This window comes from Octodon degus, unplaced genomic scaffold (genome assembly GCF_000260255.1).
Source record: "Octodon degus isolate 3935 unplaced genomic scaffold, OctDeg1.0 scaffold00016, whole genome shotgun sequence".
Lineage (NCBI taxonomy): Eukaryota > Metazoa > Chordata > Mammalia > Rodentia > Octodontidae > Octodon > Octodon degus.
The window spans coordinates 16,548,330-16,574,232 of NW_004524592.1; the positions used below are offsets into that span (position 1 = coordinate 16,548,330).

Genomic DNA, 25,903 nt, shown 5'->3' on the forward strand with positions numbered 1-25,903 from the left:
TAGAGCTCAGAGCACTTGAGTAATGTGTGAAGCCATTAATGCAGTCCTCAACATCACAAAAGAAAAGAGGTAAAATGCTTAAGTTTAGCAACAGAGAAATGCAAAATTTGTACATTATATACTATGAAATACTGCTGAGATCAATTAAAATACAATCTTTTAAAAAATTGTTTTTAAGCCCATAAAATACAGTTGTAACCAGAGAGACTTTCCTTAATATTTGGGTATTGCAAGATTCAGTGCAATCCCAGACAAAAGCTCTAGCAGAGTATCTTGTGGAAGATTAATAAGCTGATCCTAAAATTTATGTGAAAACACAAAGGAGCCAGGATGGAGAATTTTCACACATTCTGATTTCAAAATGTACTATAGAACTGCTTTAAAAGAAACACCATGGTACTTGCACATGGATAGATATAAAGTCAAAGTAATATACTAGATTAATAGAGAAAAACACACACTTGAACAACTCAGTTGATTCAGAAAAGGCACTTGCCAAAATCCAACACTTTCTCCTAATTTTAAAAATTCAATCTAGGGAGAAAAGAACATTTCCTCAATGTGATATACATGAAAAAAACCTTTAGCTAAAATCATGATCAATGGTAAAAGACTGCTTGCTTTCCTCCAAGATCAGGAATAAAAGAGATGCCCATTATCACCACTTTTATCTACCTCATACTGTGATTTCTAACCAAAGCAACTAGAAAAGAGACCAAAAAAAAAAAACAAAAGAGGGAATGCATATTTTGCATATCAAATATGGAAAAAATAAAGCTGGGCCCTTTTATCATGTATAAAAATTAACTCAAAGTGAATCAAGGTCCTAAATATGAGAGCTAAGACTATTAAACCTTCAGAGGAAAATCTTAATGACATCACAAATTTGGTAGTGATTCTGTAGAACTGATACCAAAAGCATAGGGCACCAAAAGAAAATTAAGATGTTATCAAAAGTGAAAACTTGGTGTATCAGAGGACACTCTGTTATGCCTAAAATGTTTGATATGCAGACAGATAGTGAGGTTAAGCTTAACAGCCTAAGTTGTATGGTAATAAAAATAAGCTTGTCTTCTGGATGGTTAACAACCTAAGTGTGCAGACCAAAATTAGAGAAAAAGGAGGGCTGCAAAGAAAGCCAACATTTTGGCCCTAGGCTTCTAAGGTCAATTAAGACTCAGGACATATGAGAACCTGTACTGTAACGTCATGTAACTCAGTAGTGTCCCAAATTTTCTGATCAAGGAGATTATGGGGCCAAAGAGGAAAGTGATCGATGATGTAGAGTGTGCCTAAGGAGAGTCACTGGAGAGAAAACATTCAGACTTTCACAGAGAGCACATTGGCCAAGCAATGGCCATGACCCATCCACATGGCTGACACTGACAAAGGTTCTACAATCTGAGGTACAGGATCTCAGGATAAATCCTCAGGGGATTTCACTGACGACCCAAAAGCTACAACTCTTGTTGCACAGGTCCTGCTTCACCTTGGTCTTAACCATCCAGCAGAAAAGTATAAAAACGAAGTGTAGGATAAAGCCATGCTGTTCTGTTGAGCTGTAGGGGACTCAGGTCAATAATTTCTGACATTGCTAGTGAAGCGGAAGGCCCAATACTATTATGGGCTACTGGACTCTTTTAGAATATTTTACTGAGTTTACACACCTATAATATTCAAATAACGGAACTTAACAAAAAAAGGGCATACAGATGAATGTCCATTTTGTATCTGTGTATTGAAAGTGGTTAGGATGGATATATAGTTACATTCTCTTAATAAATAGAGTGATTTGTTCTAATGGTGTTTGTAAATAGGATATCATGTCCGCATCTTGTGCAGCAATTAATGTATGCAATGTTTTAATTATTGAAACTGTTCTACCAATTTGGTTTGAAACTGTCTCATTGCTATTTGTTTATCAGTAAAATTATGGGGAAAAAAAACCAAAACAAACAAAGGACACTGTCAAGTAGAATGAAGGCAGTCTGCAAAAATGGGAGGCAATTTTTTTCAAATAGCATATTTGATGAAGGATAATTTCTATAATTCAGCAACTACAAAACTCATTTCAAACATGCACAAAGAACTTGAACAGAAAATTTCCCAGAATTTCATTGCCAATAAGCACATGAAAAGGTAACATTACTACCATAAGGAAAATGTAAATCAAGCCACAATGAAATGTTGATTAATATTAATTATGGTAGCTAATGCCCTCTTCTCTTCAAAAAAAAAAAAAAGGAAAGGAAAATTAATATTGGTGTGGATGTGAAGAATTGGGACAGTTGTATGCTGTTGGTAGGTATGTGAAATGGGGCAGCTCTGTAGAAACCTATATGGTAGCTCTAAAAGTTAAACACAGATTTATCATATAATATAATAATTCCATTCCTAAATGTATACTATCATCAGATATTATAGTACCCAAAAGATTAAAAAAAACCTCAAATGTCCATAGATGAATTTATAAACAAAGTGTTGCATGTGCCCCATACTATAATACTTATTATTCTGCCATAAAAAATAATAAATTTCTAATAAATACTGTGTAACATGGGTGAATCCTTAAAACATGTTAAGTAAGTAAGACACAAAAGGACTGTATTGTTCCTCTTATGTGAGGTGGCTAGGATGGGCAGATTATTGAAATGAAAGGGCAAGTTACATTGGAATGGGGGAAGGTAGAATAGTCACTTGTGGCCTAATAGTTACACTTTCTGACTAGGTAATGAAAAGCTTTGAAAATAGATGGTGGCAATGGTTACACAACATTATGAATATTCTTAATTCTATACATAAATGTTGGAAATAAACTTTAATAATGTTGTAACAGTCTTCTCCATGAGAAAATTTGTTTTAGCTGTTACCTGTTGAAATTGTATTACTTTTTTAAAGGAAATAGTTGTGCTTTCTGTTAATCCTGCATTTTTGTCTGTTTGAAGGGTTCATGCCTTTGGGCAGTCAGGAATCTTCAGACAGCTTGGCAGCAGAGATTGTTACACCTGAAATCAGGTAAAGAGCCTCACTCACTGCATGGTCTCCCTAGACAAAGCCATCCTCTGCAGTGTAAAGAGCACCAATTCTTCCTTAGTACTGACACTGTCACCACGAACTCAGGGTTAAATTTCCAAGTTACTGTTTCTTCATTTGGTCTAGCAGAGAACTGATTTTCTCACTTCACACATGCAAGACAAACTAATACTTCCTGTGTTTGGCTAGCCCCAGCAAGCATTTAATGGTAGATAACAGCCCAAAGGCAAAAGATATAATTAGCTATGAGCCTGCAAAATAATCTAACATTTATCTGCTAAATATTTGGAATGGCCTGAGAAAGATATATTGCTGCTATAAATAGGAGGGCCTGCCTCATCTTTAATTATTCTTTCAGTAATACCTTGGCTTTTTAATTTAGTCAGAACATTTTTAACATTCCATTATTTTGGTATATGAATGAAAATGAGGTTGGGGAAAATACCAACTATACTCTAAGAGGATGATTTATCCTGACTATTGCTTTTACCTTTTCTGGACCCATTTACCTCTTTAAAAAAAAATGGACATTGACCTTGATTCTTCACATTATTTGTATATTAAATTGAATAATGATTGTGTAAGAGTTTTATAAACTGTAAAAGTGAAAATAAGCAAAAAACTGAGATTCAACAAGAATGTTCCATGTTTGATTAAATACAAATTAAAATATCCTCAAGAAAAGCTGTCAAGAAAAGTAAAATGATGAGCAGGGGGTCAGTGTTTGTTACTTATTAATGTTAAGAGTGTTGAGGAAATGCTGGGTATGGTGGTCCGCACCTGTAATTCCAGTACTTGGGAGGCTGAAATTGCCATGAGCTCAAGGCCAATCTGGGCTCTATAGTTGGTTCAATGCCAGCCTGAACTGTATAGTGAGACCTTGTGTTTAAAACAAAGTATGTCAAGAAGTTGAAATTCTGAAACTAGAGATAAAGATTAAAGTAATACAACTTTTCCTTTAAGCCAATTAATGAAATTCATCTATGGTCTAAAAATATTTCTTTTAACCAAAAAAACACACTTGGGAGGGGGGATAAATACTAAGAACGTAGCCAAAAATAGCCACAAAAATATATTTAAAAAGCTGATTATTGCCCTGGCAAAGCTCCAAATTGATCATCTAAATGCCCAGGAATTGAATGTATTAGTTTAGCCCGCTAATATTTACTGTGATAAAATACCTGAGATAAACATTTTATAGATAAAGGGAAAATAGAAAAGAAAGAAAAGTGTATTTGCCTGAGACAAAGCTGAACATCATGGTGAAGAGTACATGCTGGAGAAGGGCTGCTTACCCCATGGTGTCCCTGGGATGCACGAAGAAGGAGGCAAAGACCAGAGACAATACACCCATCAGTACACACTTCTCATCACCTACTTCCTCTAGCCAGGATCCGCCTCCTGAAGTTTCAATCTCCTGATAGCTACCCATCATGTTATGAATGGATTAACCATTAACACTGGCAGAGCCCTGGGAACACTACTGCCCTGGGGAGTAGGCCTGCTAGTATAGTTAACAAAATGAAAACATTATGAAACTTCATTTTAAATATAGGACCAGGAATAGAGCTCAGAAGCATAAGTGTCTGCCTGATACACACAAGATCCTGAGTTCAATCCTCAGTACCACAAAAAAATTAAAGTATAAATAAATAAACATAAATACCAGTGCAGCATGAACATGTGAACCCACTGTTTTAATAGATGCTTGCAGCCAGGTGTGCTGGTAAATGTCGATAATCCCAGCACTTGGGAAACTAAAGGCAGGAAGATCACAAGTTCATTTCCAGCATGGGCAACTTTGCAATTTAGTGAAATCATGTCTCAAAATTTAAAAAAGGATGAGGGCTATAGATCTGTGTGAAGGTCCTGGGGTCAATCTCTAGCACCGCAGAAAAAGGAATTTTTTTGGGGGGGCTTGGCTGCAAATGCCTTCAGGGCAGGTTTGCCTGGCTTGAGTTGTGGGGATCAAATCACAGCAACCTGAGCCTGACTGCTTTGTTGAAGCAGCCACTTATACACTAAGGGGCAGACCCTCTATTTTTTTTTTTTTTTTTTTTTTTTTTGCGGAACCAGGGATTGAACTCAGGCACTTGTGCTTGCCAGGGAAGCCCTTATTCTACTGAGCCATTTCCCTAGCCCAAGAAAAAGGATGATTACGTGTGTGTGTGTGTGTGTGTGTGTGTGTGTGTGTGTATGCATAGCACTGGAAGGATATATTTCAGCAGTAGTTATCTTGCATTATAGAGTGATAGATGATTATCCTTTTTCCCTATCATAAGTATATTTACTTTGTAATTGGGAGATATCACTTAAAAATATTGCACATTCTGTGTAATTTCTTGAAAAGAATCACAGATTTGACTCATCTTTTCAATAACAAAAGTAAAAGTGCTTTGTAAGTATTTAAGCTGAATGTAACACACACTTGTAATCCCAGCACTTCAGAGGCTGAGGCAAGAGGACTACCCTAAATTCAAAGATAGTCTGAAATATATACAGCAAGACACTGTCTCAAAAGGGGAGGGTGCAATTGTGCTTACAAGATAAGGGCTCATTTTTTTATATATGCTGCTTCTTTTGATTTTTTTTTCAAAATAAGCATAGTTTTTCATAGTACAGTATCTAGTATCTGGTACTGCTATCTTCATGGAGCCCTCTAAAGCTGGCCTTATGTAAAGAAAAGAATGGGGCTGGCCAGAGCTAAGTGGACTAAATTGCCTGCTTAGGCAGATTGCAGGGGCTAGGATTTGATCCCTGGTACCACATGCCGTGAGCCCCGCCCCCAGAATGCACTGAGACAGCAATTGAGACTGGGCATGGTGACCCACGCCTGTAATCCCAGCACTTGAAAGGCTGAAAACAGGAGGATCACCATGAGGCCGATCTGTGTAGTGAGACCCTGTAGAACCTATACTAAATACATTAAAAAAAAAACAGTGACTTTTATCTTTAATAAATGTGTCTTCCTATGCACTGATATTCCATTATATCCTCCCTGCAGTCAATGTAATGCCATGTTTTGTGTATTGTTTGCTTTTAACATCCCTCTCTATATATAGGATTTTGGCATAGCACAAATAATCCAAAATAAATTCATTAATCTGACTCTAATAAATGGACTTGTTATAAGGGTACAGTTGCCATAACTATAGGAATGGATATAATAGATCTCTTTTGTTTTTCATTTCTTTAACTTGGTGTTTTGCTTTTTTTGAGACAGGGTTTCTAGGATATCCTTGAACTCACTTTGTAGCCCAGGATAGCTTCAAACTCAGGGTAGTAATGCCTCAGCCTTCCAGGTGCTGGGACTACAGGTATTCATCATCATGCTTGGCTCCTGAATAGCTTAAAGACAATCCACATTGCAAACATCTTGCCAGCAAATAGTTGGTAAATGGAAGAACATAACTCTAGAAATCTTATTTTTTTTTTGTCTGATAATCTGAACAACTAATTTGAAGACAACACTGGTAATACAACAAATACTGTGCAATTCATATTATTTTGTTTTGTGAAATTCTGTATCATTTATCATTTTTTCTGTTCTAATACTATTTTGTAGTCTAAATTTTTTTTAATTTAAAAAGAAATCTTAAGAGTCAAAGAAAAAAAATAAAAAAAGAGTCAAAGAAAACTACATTTATATGTAGCTTAAATATTTAAATCAAGAGAGAAATAAGATTAAAATTTTCTTCATTGTAAGTTGTGACATCGATAACTATTGTTTGTAGGTTATCCATTCTAAAAATGAATTTAATACCTGAAATGTAATGTTTTAGCTGTTTATAAAGGAGAATTGATAGCTAATACTTTTTCCTTTCTATTTTTATTTACTCTGCATACGGCTGGACTTTAATACCTATATTAATGTGCCAGATAATGTTTTCATTTTGCTTATTCAGGGAGAAACTTATTCGTCTTCAACATGAGAATAAGATGTTAAAAATTAACCAAGAAGGTTCCGACAATGAAAAAATTGCCTTATTGCAGAGCCTACTAGATGATGCAAATCTACGCAAGAATGAACTGGAGACAGAAAACAGGTAAGGTGTGTGCAGTTGGTGGCATCTAGCGCCAGATTGCCTATTTGCATGTTTTTGATTCCTTTAAAGAAAGGTTTTGTATTTTGGAATATTCTCCTGTTGTATTTCCTTTTAAAGGTACTTTACTCCACATCTCTGCCTTTGCACAGACTTGCCAAAAATTATTGTACCTGTGTATTTGTTGTTTGTTTTTTTGTTTTTTTGTTTTTTTTTTTTGGTGGAACCGGGGATTGAACTCAGACCCTTGTGCTTGCCAGCGAAGCACTTATTCCACTGAGCCATCTCCCCGACCCTTGTACCTGTTTGTATTAGCATTGTCCTCTTAGTGTTTTTCAAGTTAAAACACCACCATTTACTCTTTCACTAATTCAAAGCAGAAAAGTTTAAGTCTCACCATAAATTCAGTCTTTTACAACAACTAAAATTCATATTGTATGATCAGGTTCATGTAATTTACTATGTTTTGACAAGCTGCTGATTCAGCCTCCGTGGGTATGTGGTTGAATTGAAAAAGGTACTTTTTACCTCTAATCTGTTACTTAAACTAACCCTAAAAGAAATCATTACTGAAAAAAAAAAAAAAAAATTAAAATAAAAAAAGAAATCATTGCTCTTATGAGCAATTCGATTATTTTGAGAACTTAGAATCTGTACATTTGAAGCAAAATAATTTTTTTGTTTATAAGTTTTTGGTTCATTGTGTCATATGGTCAGTAAAGTGTATGTTTACAACACATAATGGATTTATTCATAGTGATGAATTGGTACATGTATGTAACATATCTTGATCATTTTCAATCCTTTTACCCATAGACTTCTTTTAAGCCCCTTCCCTGTCCTAAATAGGTCTACCTTTTTGTTTTCTATCATGTCTCTTTTTTCTTTTATGTATATTTTAGTTTTCTCACATAAGAGAAACCACGAGATACCTAGCTTTTTGTGTGTTATTACATGTAACATTATGATGTTATGATCTCGAGTTCCATCCATTATCCTGAAAATGACATGATTTTGTTTTTCTTTATAGCAAAATAATATTTCATTGTATATTTATATTATTTTATCAGTTCTATTGGTAGATATCTAGGCTATTTGCAGAACATAGCTATTTTGAATTGTGTTGCTATCAACATGAGTATGTGTATATCACTATAATATAGTGTCTTGAACTCTGTCAGGAATATACCAAGGAGGGGCTGGGGAGATAGCTCAGCAATGTAAGTGCTTGCCTAGCAAGGACAAGGTCTTAAGTTTGATCCACAGTACCAAGAAAAAGAAAAAGAAAAAAGAAAGAGAAAGAAAAGAATATACCAAGAAGAAGTATAGCTGGGTCAAATGGAATTTCTATTTTCAGTTTTTATTAAGGAATTTCCATATTCATTTCTGTAATGATTGTACTAGTTAACCTTTCTGTCAAAATGTGGAAAGGCTCTTTTCTTCCCCACATCCTTGACAGTATTTGTTTGTTATGTCTTTGATGATGGTCATTCTGGTTGGCATATGATAGAATGTCAAGAGTTGTAGTAGTAATTAGCACTTTCCTAATTGCTGAAGATGATTGTTATTTTTTCATGTATTTATTGGCCATTTGTCCTTGCTTATTCATTTCATTTGCCTAATTTTTGATTGAGTCATTATGGGATTAATGCTTTAGAATTCTCTGTATATCCTAGAAATAAAACTTGTATGAATAGAATGCCCAACAATAAATTTTTTGTATTCCGTAGGTTGTCTCTTCACTCTCTTGGTTGTTTTGTTTGCTGTGCAAAAGAAAGCTTTTTAATTTAGTATAATGCATTTAGTTGATTCACAATATGTCCTATGGTATTAGTGTCCTGTGCCTGTGGTTTCAGCTGTTTCCTCATATTATTTTCCATTTGTTTCAACATTTCTGTTTTTTATGTGTGGAATCTTCAACACATTTTGATTTGATTTTAGTAGTAGGTAGAAAATAAGGATCTCGTTTCAGTGTTTTGCACATACATAATCAGTTTTCCCCATGCAATTGCTTTAGAATTTTTTTTAATGGAATTATTTTTTCTACAACATGTTTTTGTCTCCATTGTCAAAAATCAGATGGCTGACACTACTTGCGATTGTTTCTGTGCCTTATGTTGTATTTAGTTGGTCTCAGGGTTGCTTCAGCTATAATGGGTCTCTTCCAGTTCCATATAAGCCATGGGAATCTTCTTGTTTTGTGAAAGATGTTGTCATTTTATTTATTTTTTATTTTTTATTTTTTTTACTTTTTTAAAAAAAAATTTTATTTATGTGTGTTTGTGTGGCCAGCTCAGCCCACCAGGGGGCGGGGCTGGCTGGCATATGGTGCTGGGGGATTGAACCGTGGTCCCTGTGCTTTGCTAAGCTTGTTCTAAGTAGGTGCTTTAGACCACTGAGCCATCTCACCAGCCCCAGATGTTGTCATTTTAATATGGACGACATTAAATCTGTAGATGCTTTGGTAATATGGCCATTTTGACAATATTGGTTGTTTCTATTCAGCAAAAGGAGATATTTTTCTATTTTCTAATGACCTCTTCAGGTTTTTTCTTTTTCTTTTTCTTTTTTTTTTTTTTTTTAAATCTGTCATGGGTGGAATTGTTTTCCTAATTTCTTTCTCAATAATTTCATTATTGGTGTACAGGAGTGCTACTTATTTTTATGTTGGTTTAATAGCCTGCTACAAATCAGTTGCTTCCAAGTCTGTTGCTTCTTTTTGTTTTTTAGTGTTTTTAGTACAGGGTCTAGGGGATCTCACTACACAGATTGGACTCATGGTGATCCTCCTGCTTTCAGCCTCTGAAGCATGGAGATTACAGGCTTGCACCACCAGACCTAGTCTCAATTGCCATTTCAGCATAGCCTGGGGGCAGGTCCTGTGCAGCGTGCCTAGGATCTGCCTAAGCAGGTGCTTTAATCTGCTGAGCTATCTGTCCGGCCCATCTATAGCTTCTTAAGACAAGAATTACTGTTCTCTTTTGTAGTAATACTGTTTTGGTTCCTTTGTGGAAATTTTTCTTATTGCTGTGATGCATGATGCCTTTTTATGGAATTTGATATTTTTATTAATAGTTTCATAGTTGCCTATACTACAGTTTCTTTTTACTACAATGTTTTCTGTGCCTCACTGATTTGTCATTTCCCAGATAGAGACTTTGGAGTTGTTTTTAGGAGTCAAAATTACAAGTTTTACATATTTTACCTTTCTATGGTTTTAAATGTTAAAACTGGTCAGGAAGAGTAAGGAACAAGTAAGCTTGTATAAATGCTAGAGTATTATAAAAGCAATGGTAAGCCTAAGCAGGAAAACATTTTTAAGTAAACTCTTAGGAACACAGAGAATAAGTGTCTTTATTATTTAGAAAAAATAGAAATGGAGAAAGTAGAGGAAGTTGGGAGAGTACAGCTGGTGATTACTCTGTGCCTATAGTTGATGAGTCTTGTGTCTGCATTAGTAATCCTGAGCCATCATGGTAAGAACACTTTCCCCTACCCTAATAAACACCCATAATTTCTTTCACAGTGCTTTGCATTGTTTCTTGTGAGTTTTCCAATCATGGCTCTTTCCTCATAGGAAACAAGAGAGCTACTTACTGTTTATACTGTGTCCATGGGTGTAGATGACCAGTTACTTTCCAAAACACTACGTTATTTACAGCTGTTTACAACTTAATGGTATTTGTTTCTTGATTGCAACATTGATGACAAGTGACCTGTAGATTACGACCATCAGTAATCTATAACAGTTAATACTTATTTGTAAGGATCCATTGGTCTCTCGGTGGTCCCTGGGAGAAAACAATGAGAGGATTTAGAAAATAAAGATGAGATAATAGCTGAGGTTAGATTGTAGACCATGCCTGATTGGCAAAGGAACATCAAACAACAGTAGGGGTGTATATATATACCTTTACAAGTTGTGAGACAAAGTTGCCTAACGACTAATAACCCACAATGTCTGAAAGTGTTTTTCTCAAAACTGAGGTAGCTTGATTGCTTTAGGCAGTGAGGCCTCATCCTGCCCTCTCACCTATGATTATAGTAGCTCCCAACATTTACTAAGCATCTGTTTGTTCTAGACATTGTACTGTATGTTTTAAATATTTTGTCTCACATTTATGGAAGTTTTACAGATGAGAGGATTCAGACTGTGACTGCAAAGTCTCTATATCTAATCCATACCCCGTCTTGCCAGTTTATCTTCTACTGTGTTTGCAAAAAAACTTTTTTCTGATTTCCTCTCATAGGATGTTTTTTCTATTAAGTGAATTATCATACATTTGTTCTTCCTGCATTTTAGGAGTACTTACCTCATCTCTAAGTTAGTTTTTTAATAGATTATGGCACTGAACTCAGTACCAGGAACCCTAAGTTTTAGTTTAAAAACTGAGTTTTTTTAACCTTAAATCAATTTATCATTCAATATCATCTGTTAAAAAGCTCTCCTCCTCCTCCTCCTCCTCCTCCTCCTCCTCTTCCTCCTCTTCCTCTTCCTCCTCCTCCTCTTCCTCTTCCTTCTCCTCCTTCTCCTTTCTCCCCACTCCCCCTCTGCCTCCGCCTCCAAAAGCATTTTGTAGTGGACCAAATTCTTTTCTGGTTAGTCTTCCCATTGAGTTAGTATGTTTTATATTCTGTAGTACTAAATGTTCAGAAAATATGAGGAGATCAACAAAGCATCAAACTGCAGCCATGTCAGCATTACCCAGGAAGCTGTCTCAGAGGATACAGGATCTTGTGGTCTTACTTTGCAGAGTGTAATGTGTATTTGTGCATATTTGCATTGCCCACATGCATCACAGGTCAGCAGTTACATTACTTTGCTTACTTGTCCCACCCCATTGGTAGGCATTTGCATTGTTTTCAAATGCTCCAAGTGGTACTTGATGTAGACTGTGTTTTATATTTATAGTGGGGTTCTATGTTGTAGACTTACAGTGTTAGCTGACAAGATAATCTCAAAGAAGCAAAGATATACAGTTATAATAGTCTTAGAGCTTGATGCGTATTTCCAAATTGTTTTCTGAACAAAGTTAGTGTCTGTAGAATATATTTGTGACCCTTTCTCCCCATACTAATGTGGATTTTCAAAAGTTTATTAAAACTTGTTGAGTTAAAAAAATATTACAGAACTTTCTGGTTGTTTGGATTCTGATACTCAGTGCCTTTTTATCCTTAATTTGGGATAATATGGCTTTTACTACTACCATCCTATCATCTCTTAAACATCCAGTGCAGTGAGATGTTCAAGATTATCTTTTCTAAATATTCCACTGTATTTCCTCTAATTCTCTGATTTTTCTTCATAGTGAGGTTTCTCTTCCCTTAAGGATCTGTCATGAGCCATCTGTTCCTCATTTCTACTCTTTCACATTCTTTGTAGATAGTATCATTTATGCTCATGACTTCAGTTAACTCTTAATGGTTCCCAAGTTCGGCCAAATAGCTCAGTGGATTAAAGTGCCTGCTTAGGCATATACAGGGGCTGGGAGTTCTATCTCCAGGCCTGCCATACCAGCCCCGCCACGAGGGCATGCTGAGACTGCGATTGAGACTGAGCATGGTGGTGCACGCCTGTGGTCCCAGCACATGGGAGACTATAAACAGGAGGATCACTACGTGTCCAGTCTACACAGTGAGACCCTGTAGACCCTGTCCTAAAATACAAAAAAAAAAAAGGTATATATATATATATATGCTCAATTCCGACATTCTGTGCTTCAAGTTCAGACATTTCCTTATTTGACAGACTTTTGAGCCCTTTCAGATATTTTATATTCACTTTCTTAACCCGTTTCTTTTGTCTTTCTTAGTGAATACCCAAACCCGTGCTGTATTTTATTAGTTGCTTTCTTTTGCCTTTTCTTAAAACTGTATATGTTCCCTTATAATCTAGATATATTCAGTAATAATAATTACAACATTCTTCTCCCAATATTTATGCCTGCTCTTTTTAATAACATCTTCCACTCTAAAACCATTGTTTTCTTTTAAAAATACTTCATGATCGTATTTCTTTCTTTCTTGGACTAGAGAATCAAACTGTGTTACTGAAGCATGCATCATAATGAGCCAGAGAAATTATGAAGATTGGAGTCATAATTATTAAAGTTTGTTCTGTTTTAGTTCAGTTGCAGCCAATTTAGAGGATTACTGATGAGAGAATAAATTCTAGATATCTGGCATTTCAAGTACAAATGGAGCAGATCCAGGGAGATCTACTCCTTTTCTCTTCTAGTGTCAGACCTCCCCTCAGGACTATTCTTTAGGCTTACTGTTCTAGACGCTGTACCCTCATTTTATGTGCATTTTTGGACGTACTTAACTGTTTTGAATCCCTTCTCTACCCTTTACCACGTAAGTTTTTGTTTGTTTTGTATTAGTCTGCCTTCAAACTATGCCTGTCTTAACTCCTGAGCTGAGTTCTTTTTCTTCCTTTTTTTAAAATGTATTTGGTATAGAAACTCACTACGCAGCTTGGACTCAGAGTGATCCACTTGTTTTCAGCCTCCCCAGTGCTGGGATTACATGCCTGCACCACCATACCCAGTGTCGGTGACCAGCTTGGCACACCTGCGGTTGAGGCTGGCATGGCATGTGGGGCCAAGGATCGAACCCCGGTCCCTGTGTTTGCCTAAGCAGGCGCTTAGTCCACTGAGCTATCTTACATGCCCTCTGAGCTGAGTTCTTAACCAGTGATTATTAATTTTGTATATCCCAGTCAGTACATCCTCCTGAAGTAATAAACTCATTGTGTTCTCTTCTTGACCTTCTGCCTCTCCACTGGACTGGATTACACAGTGCCAGACATAAGTTGCATAAACATATCAGTGTGAATTTCAGTTAAATGAATGATACATTGGTTTAAAAAAAAATGCTTCTAAGAAAATACTATTTTAGAAATCCTCATTAGAAATATTAAGCTCCTCAGGAAACACCAACGTACTTCCATCAAACTTTCTAGCTGAGGAACAGGCTGAGAGAGGCCAGGCCACATGCCCAAGGTGCCATACCCAGTGAGAACGTCCACATTGGCCACCATAGAAGTAAACTCAAGAGAGCTCAGAAGTGAGCAGCAGAAGCGATAGCCATTTTGTTAGCTGGAGTTCTGTCTTCATCAAATTGCAACATGCTAAGGGGCAGACTAGGTCTTGTGTTTTCATAACAGCTGGCACTGGGGCCCCCACTCCAGTGACAGACCAGACATGTACTTCAGACAGATTGCCTCACTGCTGTAATACTTGGGGAACCATAAGTTGTGGTAAACTTAAAATGCCCTTCCAGTATGTTCTTTTTTATTTACCTATATTTACTTCTTGGTACTAGGTTTTGTGAAGTTTTTTAATGCAACTTAAAATAGGTTTGTGTTTGGTGGGGGGGGGGGAAGAGGGGCCAGAGAGATAGCTCAGCAGTCTGAAGCACCTGCCTAGGCAAGCTTAGGCGGGCACAGAGGACTGCTGTTTGATCCCCAGCACCACATGCCACACCAGTCCTACCCTCAGGCAGGCTGAGTGGGCCAAAAACAAAAAAAGTTCAGAAAATAAAAAAAAAATGAAAAGTAAGCTTGCTTACAATGTGAGATTCCTACTTTACTACTGCTAGTATATAGTATTACTATAATGTGAGCTATAGTCTGTGAATGAATGATATTTACTGTGTAACCAATATGACAACTAAAAATAAAGATGTGAGTCTATGCTTAAAAATTAATTTACATTTCATTTTTAGGCTGGTGAATCAAAGACTTTTAGAAGTACAGTCACAAGTTGAAGAACTACAGAAATCTTTACAGGATCAAGGCTCCAAAGCAGAAGATGTAAGTTAATATGTACCAACCATGGTCCAAAAGTTACATAGTTTTGAGAAAAGATACATATTTTTGATATTCTTTATCAAAATAAATAGCATTATACTAATTATCAAAAAAAAAAAGTTTTCCTTCTAACATTCTTACAAAAAGAATCAGACAGTATTTTACTCCTTTCAGATTCATTCCTCTAGGAATAGATACCTATTTCTTCTGCTTACTAAGAAAAAGTTAATTTGAAGCTTTGTGCTTTAAACGGACTGATTCAGTGTCAGGGGTGATGTGTAGGCATTCCACCCTCTGGTCAAAAAGGAAAAGAAAAACAGCTTGTTCAAAATAGAGATTTTTTTTTTTTTTTTTTGTAATGTAAACTTATTTGAGAAAATGATCCTAGGCAGGTATGTAATTGTAGTACTGTGGAAAGCTTAGGAAGGAAAATTGCAACTTTGAGCCCAACCTGGGTGATTTAAAATAGCTCTGTGTCAAAATTTTAAAAACTTTTAAACAGGCTAGGAATGTAGGTTAGTGTATAATCCCTGGGTTCAGTGTCCAGTACCACAAAAGAAAAAGGGAAAGGCAAAGAAAACGGTGCTGTCCCTAGAATCCCAGGGCCTCATGGATGCTAGCAAGCACTGTTCTGGAACTTGGAACTTTCTTGTCTCTGTCTCATGACTAGTTGGGATTAGGAGGATATACCTTCACACCTAGTGTTTTTTGTCCCTTTATTCATGTTGCATATCTCTGTCATAGTTCTACCTCCATAGTTTCAACTCCCACTGAAGGATGATGTGTGTTTAGCCAAGGGCAGTGTCTTTGCTGTTCAGCATGCTACCATCCATCACAGTGCTGAATGAACATCCAGTAGTGATTGGTCTGTAGCAACAGTGTAAGTCATTGTTGGCAAATTCTTGACACATGAATATTGCACTTAGTGCAATATAAAGCTATGATTTTGAAAATGTTTAGTATGAAGAGGGAAAAAAAAAACAAAATTTATTGACCAATCTTTGCTTTTTTGTTGTTCGTATTGTGGTATAATATTTTGTGGTCTCTTTGAAAATAAACCTAATTGAGGGGATACAGATGAATGTCCATTTTGTATCTGTGTATTCAAAGTGGTTAGGATAGATATATAGTTACATTCTCTTAATGAATAGAGGGATTTGTTCTTTTTTTTTTTTTTAGAGGGATTTGTTCTAATGGTGTTTGTAAATAGGATATCAAGTCTGCATCTTTGTACCGCAGTTAACCACTAGGAAGAATGTATGCAATGTGTTAATTATTGAAACTGTCCTACCAATTTAGTTTATTTTTATTTATTTTTTTTTCAGAACCAGGGATTGAACTCAGGTCCTTGCGCTTGCCAGGGAAGCATTTATTCTACTGAGCCATCTCCCCGGCCCTACCAATTTAGTTTGAAACTGTCTCATTGCTATTTGTTTCTCAATAAAATTATGGGGAAAAAAAAGAAAAGAAAAGAAACCTACTTGACTGTGTCACTGGTACAGTCATTTTGGGGATCGAATTCAAAATTATTTATCCATCAGTATTATTAATATAAGAAGGTATCAAAGTAAAATTGACCAAAGAGGGGAAATTAATTACTTAAAACTTGAATAGTAAATGTAAAAAGTTTATAAGGAACCTAATTTTTCATTTGCTCCATCCATACATTTAGTTTATATTGGCAATGTGGCCTTGTTAATTGGTGATTTTAGTTCATCCTTTAATTAATGTGTTGGGAGTCTTTTAGAGTCCCAGAATGATTTCCACATTTTGTTATTGCACCATTGTTCTAATTTTTTAAACCCTTATTTAAAAGAACGGGGTTGGGGCTGGGGAGATAGCTCAGTAGAATAAGTGCTTGCCTGGCAAGAGCAAAGGCCTGAGTTCAATCCCCAGTTCCACCAAAAAAAAAAAAAAAACAAAAAACAAAACGGGGTTATAGAGGCTTTTTTTGTTGCTTATTTTTGGGAATTTGTTGTCATTTTCTGGTGCTTGACATTAAACCAAGCCCTCCACCACTAAGCCATATCCCCAGCTCAGTGTTTTTTTTAATGTATGTTTTATCAAAAACACTAAATCACAAAGGAGCAAAACCAACTATGAGTGCACTAAAATGTTAAGTCTAAGTAAAATTTTCTTAGAGATGCACCATAAGAGGTAACATTTAATTTGTTCACATTTCTAGGTCCCTTAAACTGAGATGAAGTAAAATATATTCTGATCTCTAAAACTTTAAGGAGACTTTTGTGAATGCTTTAATGTTGTATTTGGTTCTCTTGTTTTAAAACATAAAGGAACTTATTATCTGCTTGTTTGTTTTTTATAGTGTTAGGATTCAGATGGGAACACATGCTAGGTAAAAACTGTATTAGTCAGCTATTTCCCAAAACGTAGAAGTTTTTAAAAAATAATTTGTCACAGTCAGGCATGGTAGTACATGACTATAACCCCAGCACTCTGGGAGGCTGAGGCAGGAATATCACAAGTTTGAGCCCACCCTAGTCAGTTTAGTGGCTTACCAAGAACTGTCAGAAAATAAAAATAAAAATGGGCTGGGGATATATAGCTCAGTGCACATGCGCTGGGGATGGGATGGATCGATGAATGAAGAGATGAAGCAAGCAAGTACCTGGTTAGATAGCAAACTTAATTAAATATGCTGTGGCTATTACTTTGAGCACATGTTTCAGAAATGAGGTACCAGCCATATCAAATACTATTTGCCTAAATTGCTCAATTTATTGACTAATGAAATATAAGTGATATGTCTTCCTATGAATTATGCAGAAAGGTCCTCTGAGTTCTTTTCTGTTATGTAGCTAGGATGCAGATGAAAACCTTTTTATTTTGAAAGTCTCCCTGCAAATGGCTTAAGAGAAATAAATAACACAGTACAGAATAATGTGCTTTTCACCACCACCACCAACACCACTCCAGCTGCTTTCTTTTGATGTTTTCTTCTTTTCTATTCACTAACCTACAGTGTTGTATCTCAGTACAACCTGCCAGGTGGAATTGGTCCCCACCAAAGAACAGCAACATAATTTCTGCCTTTTATCAAAAAGTCCAACCAACCAGGCACTGTGGCACACATCTGTGTAATCCCAACACTAGGGAGGCTGAGGCAGGAGGATCACCACAAGTTCAAGGCCAGCCTGGGATACACAGGAGTTCAAGGCTAGCCTAAACTACATAATGAGACCCTGTATAAAACAAACAAACAAACAAAACTGAGTTCTTTCATATGACCTTAAGTCAGACAGAGTAGGATGATGTGCCCAATTTTATTATTTTTATGTCATTTGTTTTTAGCATTGAAGCAGAAAAACATTGTTATATCCAGTCATATGGATAACTTGAGCTAGCCACAGTATATAAAACTCTAGAAAACAAGACAAGATGAGACCATAGAAGAAAGAAAAATGTACATTTCTGGGGAAGAAAAAAAAAAGGCATATCTTTTACTTCCTAGTTTATGAATTACTAAATCATTCCTTCTGTTGGCTGCTATATTTGCTTCATACTAATATGTCTTCTCTGTCTCTTGGCATGGCTTCTGCTCAAGGCTATTGTAAGTATGGCTTTCTCTTTATTTCTATATATTAAAGAATTTGTAGAAGGATTTTTTTTTTTTTTTTCCTCCCAATGTCTTCAGGGCAGGTTTGGCTGGCTTGAGTTGTGGGAATTGAACCACAGCAACCTGGCTGCTTTGTTGAAGCAGCCACTTAAAGAACTGAGCTACGGGGCAGCCCCGAAGAATTTGTAGATTTATACATTATTTGACATCAGAGATTATCATATTGAAATCTTAAGGAAATTGTATGCAAAATGAATGTATAATATTACTTGCTTTATAGGATGTTACCCTTTACAATTAAGATACTTAAAGGATATCAGAGTAATTAAGACACTTAAAGGATATCAGAGTTTTAAAGAGTCAAGCTACATAAATCTTGGTCATTCCCCTCCCCTCTCACTCCTGCTCTGCTTATTATTCTCATTGGTTCTTATCAAATCCAGCTTCCTCCTACCAAACATGTTGACAATAATGAGGCATTATAGCATAAAAAGACTGGAAGGATAAAGGTTGTGTGTGGACTTTGGAATCTGGTACCACCTGACTTTTAATTCTTTTCAGTGAAAGCTTCTAAGTATTGTTTGGCCTTGCCTTCCTCATTTGTAAGCTGGAGCTAATATTACAATATTGCAGTGTTTACAGAAGATATGCTTCAGTGCAGCTTCTGACATAGTAAGCATTTACTCAAGTGTATGTTATTTTAGAGTTGATTTTACTACAATCTAATAAAAGCATAAATATAAAATTAAAATTAGGCATTTCTTTAAAGGAATTTACATTTTGCCTCCTACTAAGAGTAATAATCAAAAGCTAATATCTCTTCCATATTTGGAGGAACCAGTGATAGAGGACATCATGGTCCATTGATAAAACTATAGTTAGAAATAAACTGAGCAAAGAAGTAAAGTTGAATTATTCCAAAACTTGTTAGAATAGACATGAATAAACAGTTTACAGAGATCATTATTAAATAAGGCAGCTAAAAATTAAAGCACTTAGGAGTTTTCCCTCCTTGTTGCTACTATTGTTCAGGTCCACAATTTATTTTATAAGCCTATATTAATTTGAGTCTAACAATTACATAACTAACTCAAAATGAAATGTTTTATGAAATTCACTATCAATAAGTACCTTTAGGAATGTTTATGATACTTAGTGCTCCTATCTAGAATGCCTTTATTTATTTTTAGGTTAGTTTTGATCCTTTGCTTTTCAGGAGATCTTTTTTAAAGAATAGTCAAAATTGCATTGTCCTTCTAGGCATGGTATTGTATGCTATAATCCCAACACTCAGGAAGCCAAGGTAGGAGGATCATCACAAATTCAAGTTCAGCCTGAACACACATAGTGAAACTCTTTGTCAGAAGACAACAACAAAAAAAAAAAACTCACCTGCCTTATGCAGCATTAAAATCAGAGCATGCCCCGGCAAGTGCAAGGGTCTGAGTTCAATCCCCAGTTCCACCAAAAAATAAAATAAAATAAATTAAAATAAAATCAGAGCATGTTATTCACACCCTTTCTAGTTCCCTTACCATTGCAGAAATTGTCTGGAACTATGGTTTTTTTAGTTCATTTTTTCTACTGTAGATGGCAAATTAAAATCTGTAGTTTCTGGGTATTTTATATTAATTGCTACCAATCATAGGCTAGCTACTGTCTCCCTTCATTAAAAGGAAGAGACATAATTGCTTCATGTTTTGAGATCTTTGACCAAAGAGATTAAGGAAAGCTGACTCAGTTATTTCTATATTTTTAATTTTTAAAAAGTTGTTTGATTAAGAAGGTAATAAACTAACTTTTGTTTTCCATTTTCAGTCAGTTCTTCTAAAAAAGAAGCTTGAAGAACATCTGTAAGTATAAAAGTCATGAGACTCATTATATTGTGAAAGAAGAGTGTATATTTCAGATGGTTACTGGGTCTATACAGTGACACAGGTGTCCTTGAAGATGATGAAAGTTGTTAGGGGGCAGGGAGATAGCTCAGTAGCATATGTGCCTGACTAGCAAGAGCACAGTGCTGAGTTTGACCCCGGTACCAAGGAAAAGAAGGTAGAGAAAGTTGTAATATATGTTAGTGTCCACAGGTTACATCTACCCACAGTATCAAGGCAGACTGTGAAAGCATTAGAACTGATCTTCCACAAGACATCAGGCTTCGAGGTAGTGTTTTTATCATAGTTGAGTGCTTGAGACACACAGCAAGGGTCATCTGAGGGTCAGAGAGTGAATACTCAGGCTCTGTGGTTCTAGTATCTATCACACCCACTCAGTTCTGAGATTCTAGCTTGAGTTAGCCATGGACAGTACTAATCTAGTAGCCATGACTATGCTCCAATAAAAAGACATATAAAGAATCTGAGTGTGTTGGTGCATTCCTCTAATCCCAGCACTGGGAAGCTAAAGCAGGAGGATCTGAGGTTGAGCCCAGCATGAGCAATTTACAAAGACTAAAAAGTAAAAACAGGCTGGGGCTGTAGCTTGGTGCAATTGCCTGGCTTTAATTACTGTAAAACAGAAAACCCAAACCCTTCATATGCATGCTGTGATTTTTAAAAACTACAGTTAATGTTTAAATATTTTTCAAAATTTTTATTATAATAAAAGATACATTGCCATTAATCGACATTAAAAAACTCCCCCAGGGTTTCAACCCACTTATCCCATTGTCCTTGTCACTTTCTGAAGCAGTTTTGGAAGTTCCTTTTCACAAGTATCTTTAGTTACATTCTTATGGCTATCTTGATGTCCTGAATCAGTTCAAAATACGGTCATTGAAAAAAAAAAAAAATGTGATTATTTAGACTGGGGAAGAACCAAAATTTGCATAGTGCTGAAACCAATGAGTAAACAGTGTAATGTTTCTATGTGCCTGTTTTTCTGTAGGATGTTACTTGGCATCAGCACTCATTCATAAAAACATGAAAGAGGACTTCTAAAACCTCAGGGACTGACAAAAACAATTGGAAAAGTATTCAAAGCAAGTGAATATTTTGAGGGAAATTAATGGCAGTGTTTTTTTAGTGTAACAAATTTTTTTTTTTTTTTTTTTTTTTTTTTTTTCAGGGACCAGGGATTGAACTGAGGCCCTTGCGCTGGCAAGGCAAGTGCTTATTCCACTGAGCCATCTCCCCAGCCCCCTGTAACAAATTTTTAAAATTTAAACATTTACCATATGTTTTGAACACAGACAGACAACCACATGGCCTGTAGACTATTATTTCTCAGCTCTAAAGTTTGGCCAGCAGAATATTCCTTTTTAAGTAAACTTACTAGTTTTCTCATTAGTAGATCTTAAAGTATTTCCTTGAATTACAAATACATGTAAATAAGATTTTGTAATCCAGAAGCTAGAATAATAATTGTTTTCTTGTGAGAAGAAATCTTCATTTTTATCTCACATTAACTATTAAGAATGAAGGGCTGGCCAAATAGCTCAGCAGATTAAAGCGCCTGCAAGCAGGCACAGGGCCTGGGGGTTTGATCTCCAGGCCTGCCATGCCAGCGCCGCCCCCAGGGTGCACTGAGACTGGGCATGGTGGTGTGCCCCTGTAATCCCACCTCTTGGGAGGCTGTAAACAGACAGATCATTACAAGTCCGAGCTGTGTTGTAAGACCCTGTAGACCCTATACTAAATACATTTAAAAAAATAAAACATAAAAAGTGATGTGAGGCTGGTGAGATAGCTCAGTAGACTAAGTGTCTGCTTAGGCAAACACAGGGACTGGGGTTCCAGCCCCAGCACCACCAGCCCTGCCACCAAATCTGGACATGATGGTGCACACCTATAATCTTTTTTAAGTTTTATTTTGTTCACAGTACACACAATTTACATTAATTTTAGATAGTCAGTACATGTACATAATACATTGATTATTTATTCCCTTTCTCCTCCTGTCTACCTTCTTCCTTCTGCCTCTAGGTCCCATTTCCCTATTTTCATTATGTTATTTCTAGTTCATGTTTACAACATAGAATGTTTACATTCATTGAGAGTATTTGTTAAATGTGTATGACACATCTTAAATCTTCTTACTTTTTCTACCACTTCCCCTTCCCCTTGATCTCTCTGACCCTTTTCCATTTGCAAAAGATCTCTCTTTTCTTCCTTTATTTTGCTTATTTTTTTTAACTGTTTTCTCATTTTTATACTAAAATGAGAGGTACCATAGAGCATTTAAGCTTGTGTGTCACATATATTTTACTTAATATTATATTATCTAAGTACATCCATTTTTCTATAAATGCCTCAGATTTATCTTTTATAGCTGAATACCAGTCGTATTCCATTATGGATAGATACAACAATTTTGTTATCTATTCATCTGTTGATGGACATCCAGACTGCGTCCAGCAATTAGCTATGATGCATTATGCTAGTACAAATACCAGTATGCATGTATTACTATAATATGTCTTTAGCTCTTTGGGAAAGATACCTAGAAGGAGACTAACTGGGTCAAATGGAATTTTAACTTCTTGAAGGTTAGGGTTTGTTGTAGTATAGAAGTTACTGTTTGTTGGATTTAGTGGTGTCCATTGTTACTGACCTTTTTCATTTGTAAATCCAACATTAATGAGTCTTTTTTCTTTCATTTGGTAACTTTGGCTGAGGGTTTATCTATTTTGTTTATTCTTCCAAAGAACCAGCTCCTGGTTCATTGGATTCATTGATTCTTTGTATTGTTTTTTAGTCTCAATCATTGATTTCTATTGTGATATTTATGATTTTCCTCAAGTTTCATTTGGGCTTGAATTGTTGTTTTTCAACTAAATTCAGGTTCCTTGCTTGGTAATTTTTGGAACTCTTTTCTAATGTACAGATTGAATAAGCTATCATTGTGTCTGATAGTTTCTGGTGTGTTATACTGGCATTGTCTTTTTTGATTCAAGAAATTAATTTCTTCCTTGATTTCTTCTGTGACTCATTGAGTATTAAGGATTGAGTAAAGCTTCCAGATTTTTTTGTTTGTATGTTTGTTTTGGTTTGATTTTATTAAATGTATTTGGTACAGCTCAGACTCGGTGATATTCCTGTTTTCAGCCTGCCCAGCTCTGGGATTATAGGCATGCACCACCACACTTGGACTTGGATGCCAGCTCAGCGTCCCTGGGGCAGGGCCAGCACAACATTACCAGGGATTGAACCCATCTCTCTTTGATTATATGAGTTTCTTGAATGTAATAAGCTATTGGATTCTGCTTTTGATTCAGTTTTCCAGTCTGTCTCTTAATTGGGGAATTAAGGCCATTAACACTGAGAGTAACTACTAAAACGCGTTTATTGCTATCATTGTGCTCTTTCTGGAAACCCCTTCTTCCTCTTTCCATTTTTAAAAAATCTGCACCTTCCTTGGTATGTTCATTTCATCTGGATTTTTTTACTTTTTTGGCTTTGTTGTCTCTAGGATATTCTTAAAGAATTTTCTGGAATGCTGGTTTGATGTGCATAAATCTATTTAGTTATGCTTTTTTATGGAATGTTTTTATATCTCCATCTATTTTGTGTGTTGTGTTTTGTTTTGTACTGGTGATCAAACTCAGGACCTTACGCTTGCCAGGCAAGCACTTATGCTGCTGAGGTATCTTCCTGGTCCTCTTCATCTATTTTGAGATGTATTAATCAGTGCTGGAAGTTGTTTGTTTTTAGGGCTCAAAATATTCCACTGTTGGGCCAGGGAGATGGCTCACAAAAGCGCTTCCCTGGCAAGTGCAAGGGCCTGAATTCAATCCCCAATTCTAAAAAAAAAAAAAAAACACTGTAAGCTCTTCTTGGCCTTTAAAGTTGAGAATTCTGCTGTAATTTTAGTCAGTTTACATTGATGTATCTCTGTTTTTTGCTTCTCTTACAGCTTTTAAAATTCTAGGTTTTTGTTGGCTCTTTGGAGCTTTAATTATAATATATTCGGGGGAACTTGCCTTTTTCATCATAGTTCGTCCGTGTTTGTAAGCCTCACTTATTTGTGTGTTGAACTCTTCCTTTGTTTGTAGTTTAGAGTACTGTAAGCAAGTTTTCTTTCTCCACATGTGCTGCCTTCTAGTTTCTAACTCCAGTTAGCCTTAAGTTGATATTTGTGTCATTCTAGTAGCTTTTGGGTGAATTTTTCTTATTCTTTTACTGTTTTTAAGGCTTCTCTGAATAATTTTTTTGCGATTTACCATTTTGTCCTCTGTTTCAGAAACCCACTGTTTACATTGGTCTTTACTGCAATTTTTGCTAAATTAGGAATTTTTTGTAACTGGTGTTTTTGTCTTATGCCTTTTCGTAGATTCTATATCTTTGGTAAATCTGTCATTCATTTTGGTTAGCTCTTCCAGTGTTTTGTTTTTGCCAAATCCAAATCTTAATAGAAAGGATTTATTAGTAAAGATGAAATCAGTATTCTTTTTCTTAGAGGTACCATAACAGATAATCTGGTTGGATTAAAACAACAAATGTGGGCTGGAGAGATGGCTCAGTGGTCTAAAGCACCTACTTGGAACTAGCTTGGCAAAGCATCAGGGACTGCGGTTCAATCCCCCAGCACCACATGCCAGCCAGCCCCGCCCCCTGGTGGGCTGAGCTGGCCACACACACACACCACTCTCTCTCTCTCTCTCTCTCTCTCTCTCTCTCTCTCTCTCAAAAAAAAAAAATAAAAAAAAATTAAAAAAAAAAAAAAAAAACAAATGTATTTTCTCAGTTCTGGGGGCTGAAAATGTAAAATTAAGGTATCAGTGGTGGTTTTTCCAAAAGTTTTGAGGAAGACTGTTCCACACTGTCCTCCGTTTCTGGTGGCTGTCAGCAGGCCGCGGTATCCCATTGGCTCTATATTTGTCACCCCAGTCTATTTCCAACTTCACCTGCATTCCTTTTTCAGTACAGTAGCTCCCTCATCTGTAAGGATTCGTTCTAAGACCTCTAATGCATGCCTCACTGTGGATAGCTCTGAGCCTTCTATATACTATTTTTCCTATTTCTGCATATTTACATTTGTACGTACATATATATCATAAAGCTTAACTTATAAATTAGACCTGATATGAGATTAACACCATTATCTAACAATAAGCTAGAAACATATAACAATATACTGATCTAGTAACAGTGATTACTGAGTGACTAATGGGTAAGTAGCACATACAGTGTGGGCATCTTGGTCCAAGGGATAATTCACTTGCCAGGCATTACATAGCAGGACCAAATAAGATTCTGTCACACCTGTGAGAACACAAGTTAATTTAAAAGTTATGAATTATTTTAATCTGAAATTTTACATTTAATATTTCCACACTGTAATTGACTGTAGACAGCTGAGACCTAGATAAACAAAACCACAGAGTAGAGGACACTACTGTGCTTCTTTACATGTCCTTCCTATAGGGATACCAGGTACGGGACATAGGGCCCACCCTCATCCAGTGTGAACTTCTCTTAGCTAATTATATTTACAAGG

The 25,903-nt window shown here is 36.1% G+C and overlaps 1 protein-coding gene across 3 annotated transcripts in view; it reads left to right on the plus strand.

The window, feature by feature from the left end:
• The window catches only part of Hook3 (hook microtubule tethering protein 3), a 136,169-nt gene that overhangs the window by 95,884 nt on the left and 14,382 nt on the right, over nucleotides 1-25,903 (plus strand). For 2 of the 3 annotated variants that reach the window (XM_004626668.2, XM_023709994.1), the window contains exons 15-19: nucleotides 2,946-3,015; nucleotides 6,939-7,079; nucleotides 14,805-14,892; nucleotides 18,455-18,460; nucleotides 20,285-20,319. In XM_004626668.2, coding sequence (XP_004626725.1) covers nucleotides 2,946-3,015; nucleotides 6,939-7,079; nucleotides 14,805-14,892; nucleotides 18,455-18,460; nucleotides 20,285-20,319 — 340 coding nt within the window. The remainder of the gene's footprint in view (nucleotides 1-2,945; nucleotides 3,016-6,938; nucleotides 7,080-14,804; nucleotides 14,893-18,454; nucleotides 18,461-20,284; nucleotides 20,320-25,903) is intronic. The other variant, XM_004626669.2, reaches the window with a different exon arrangement.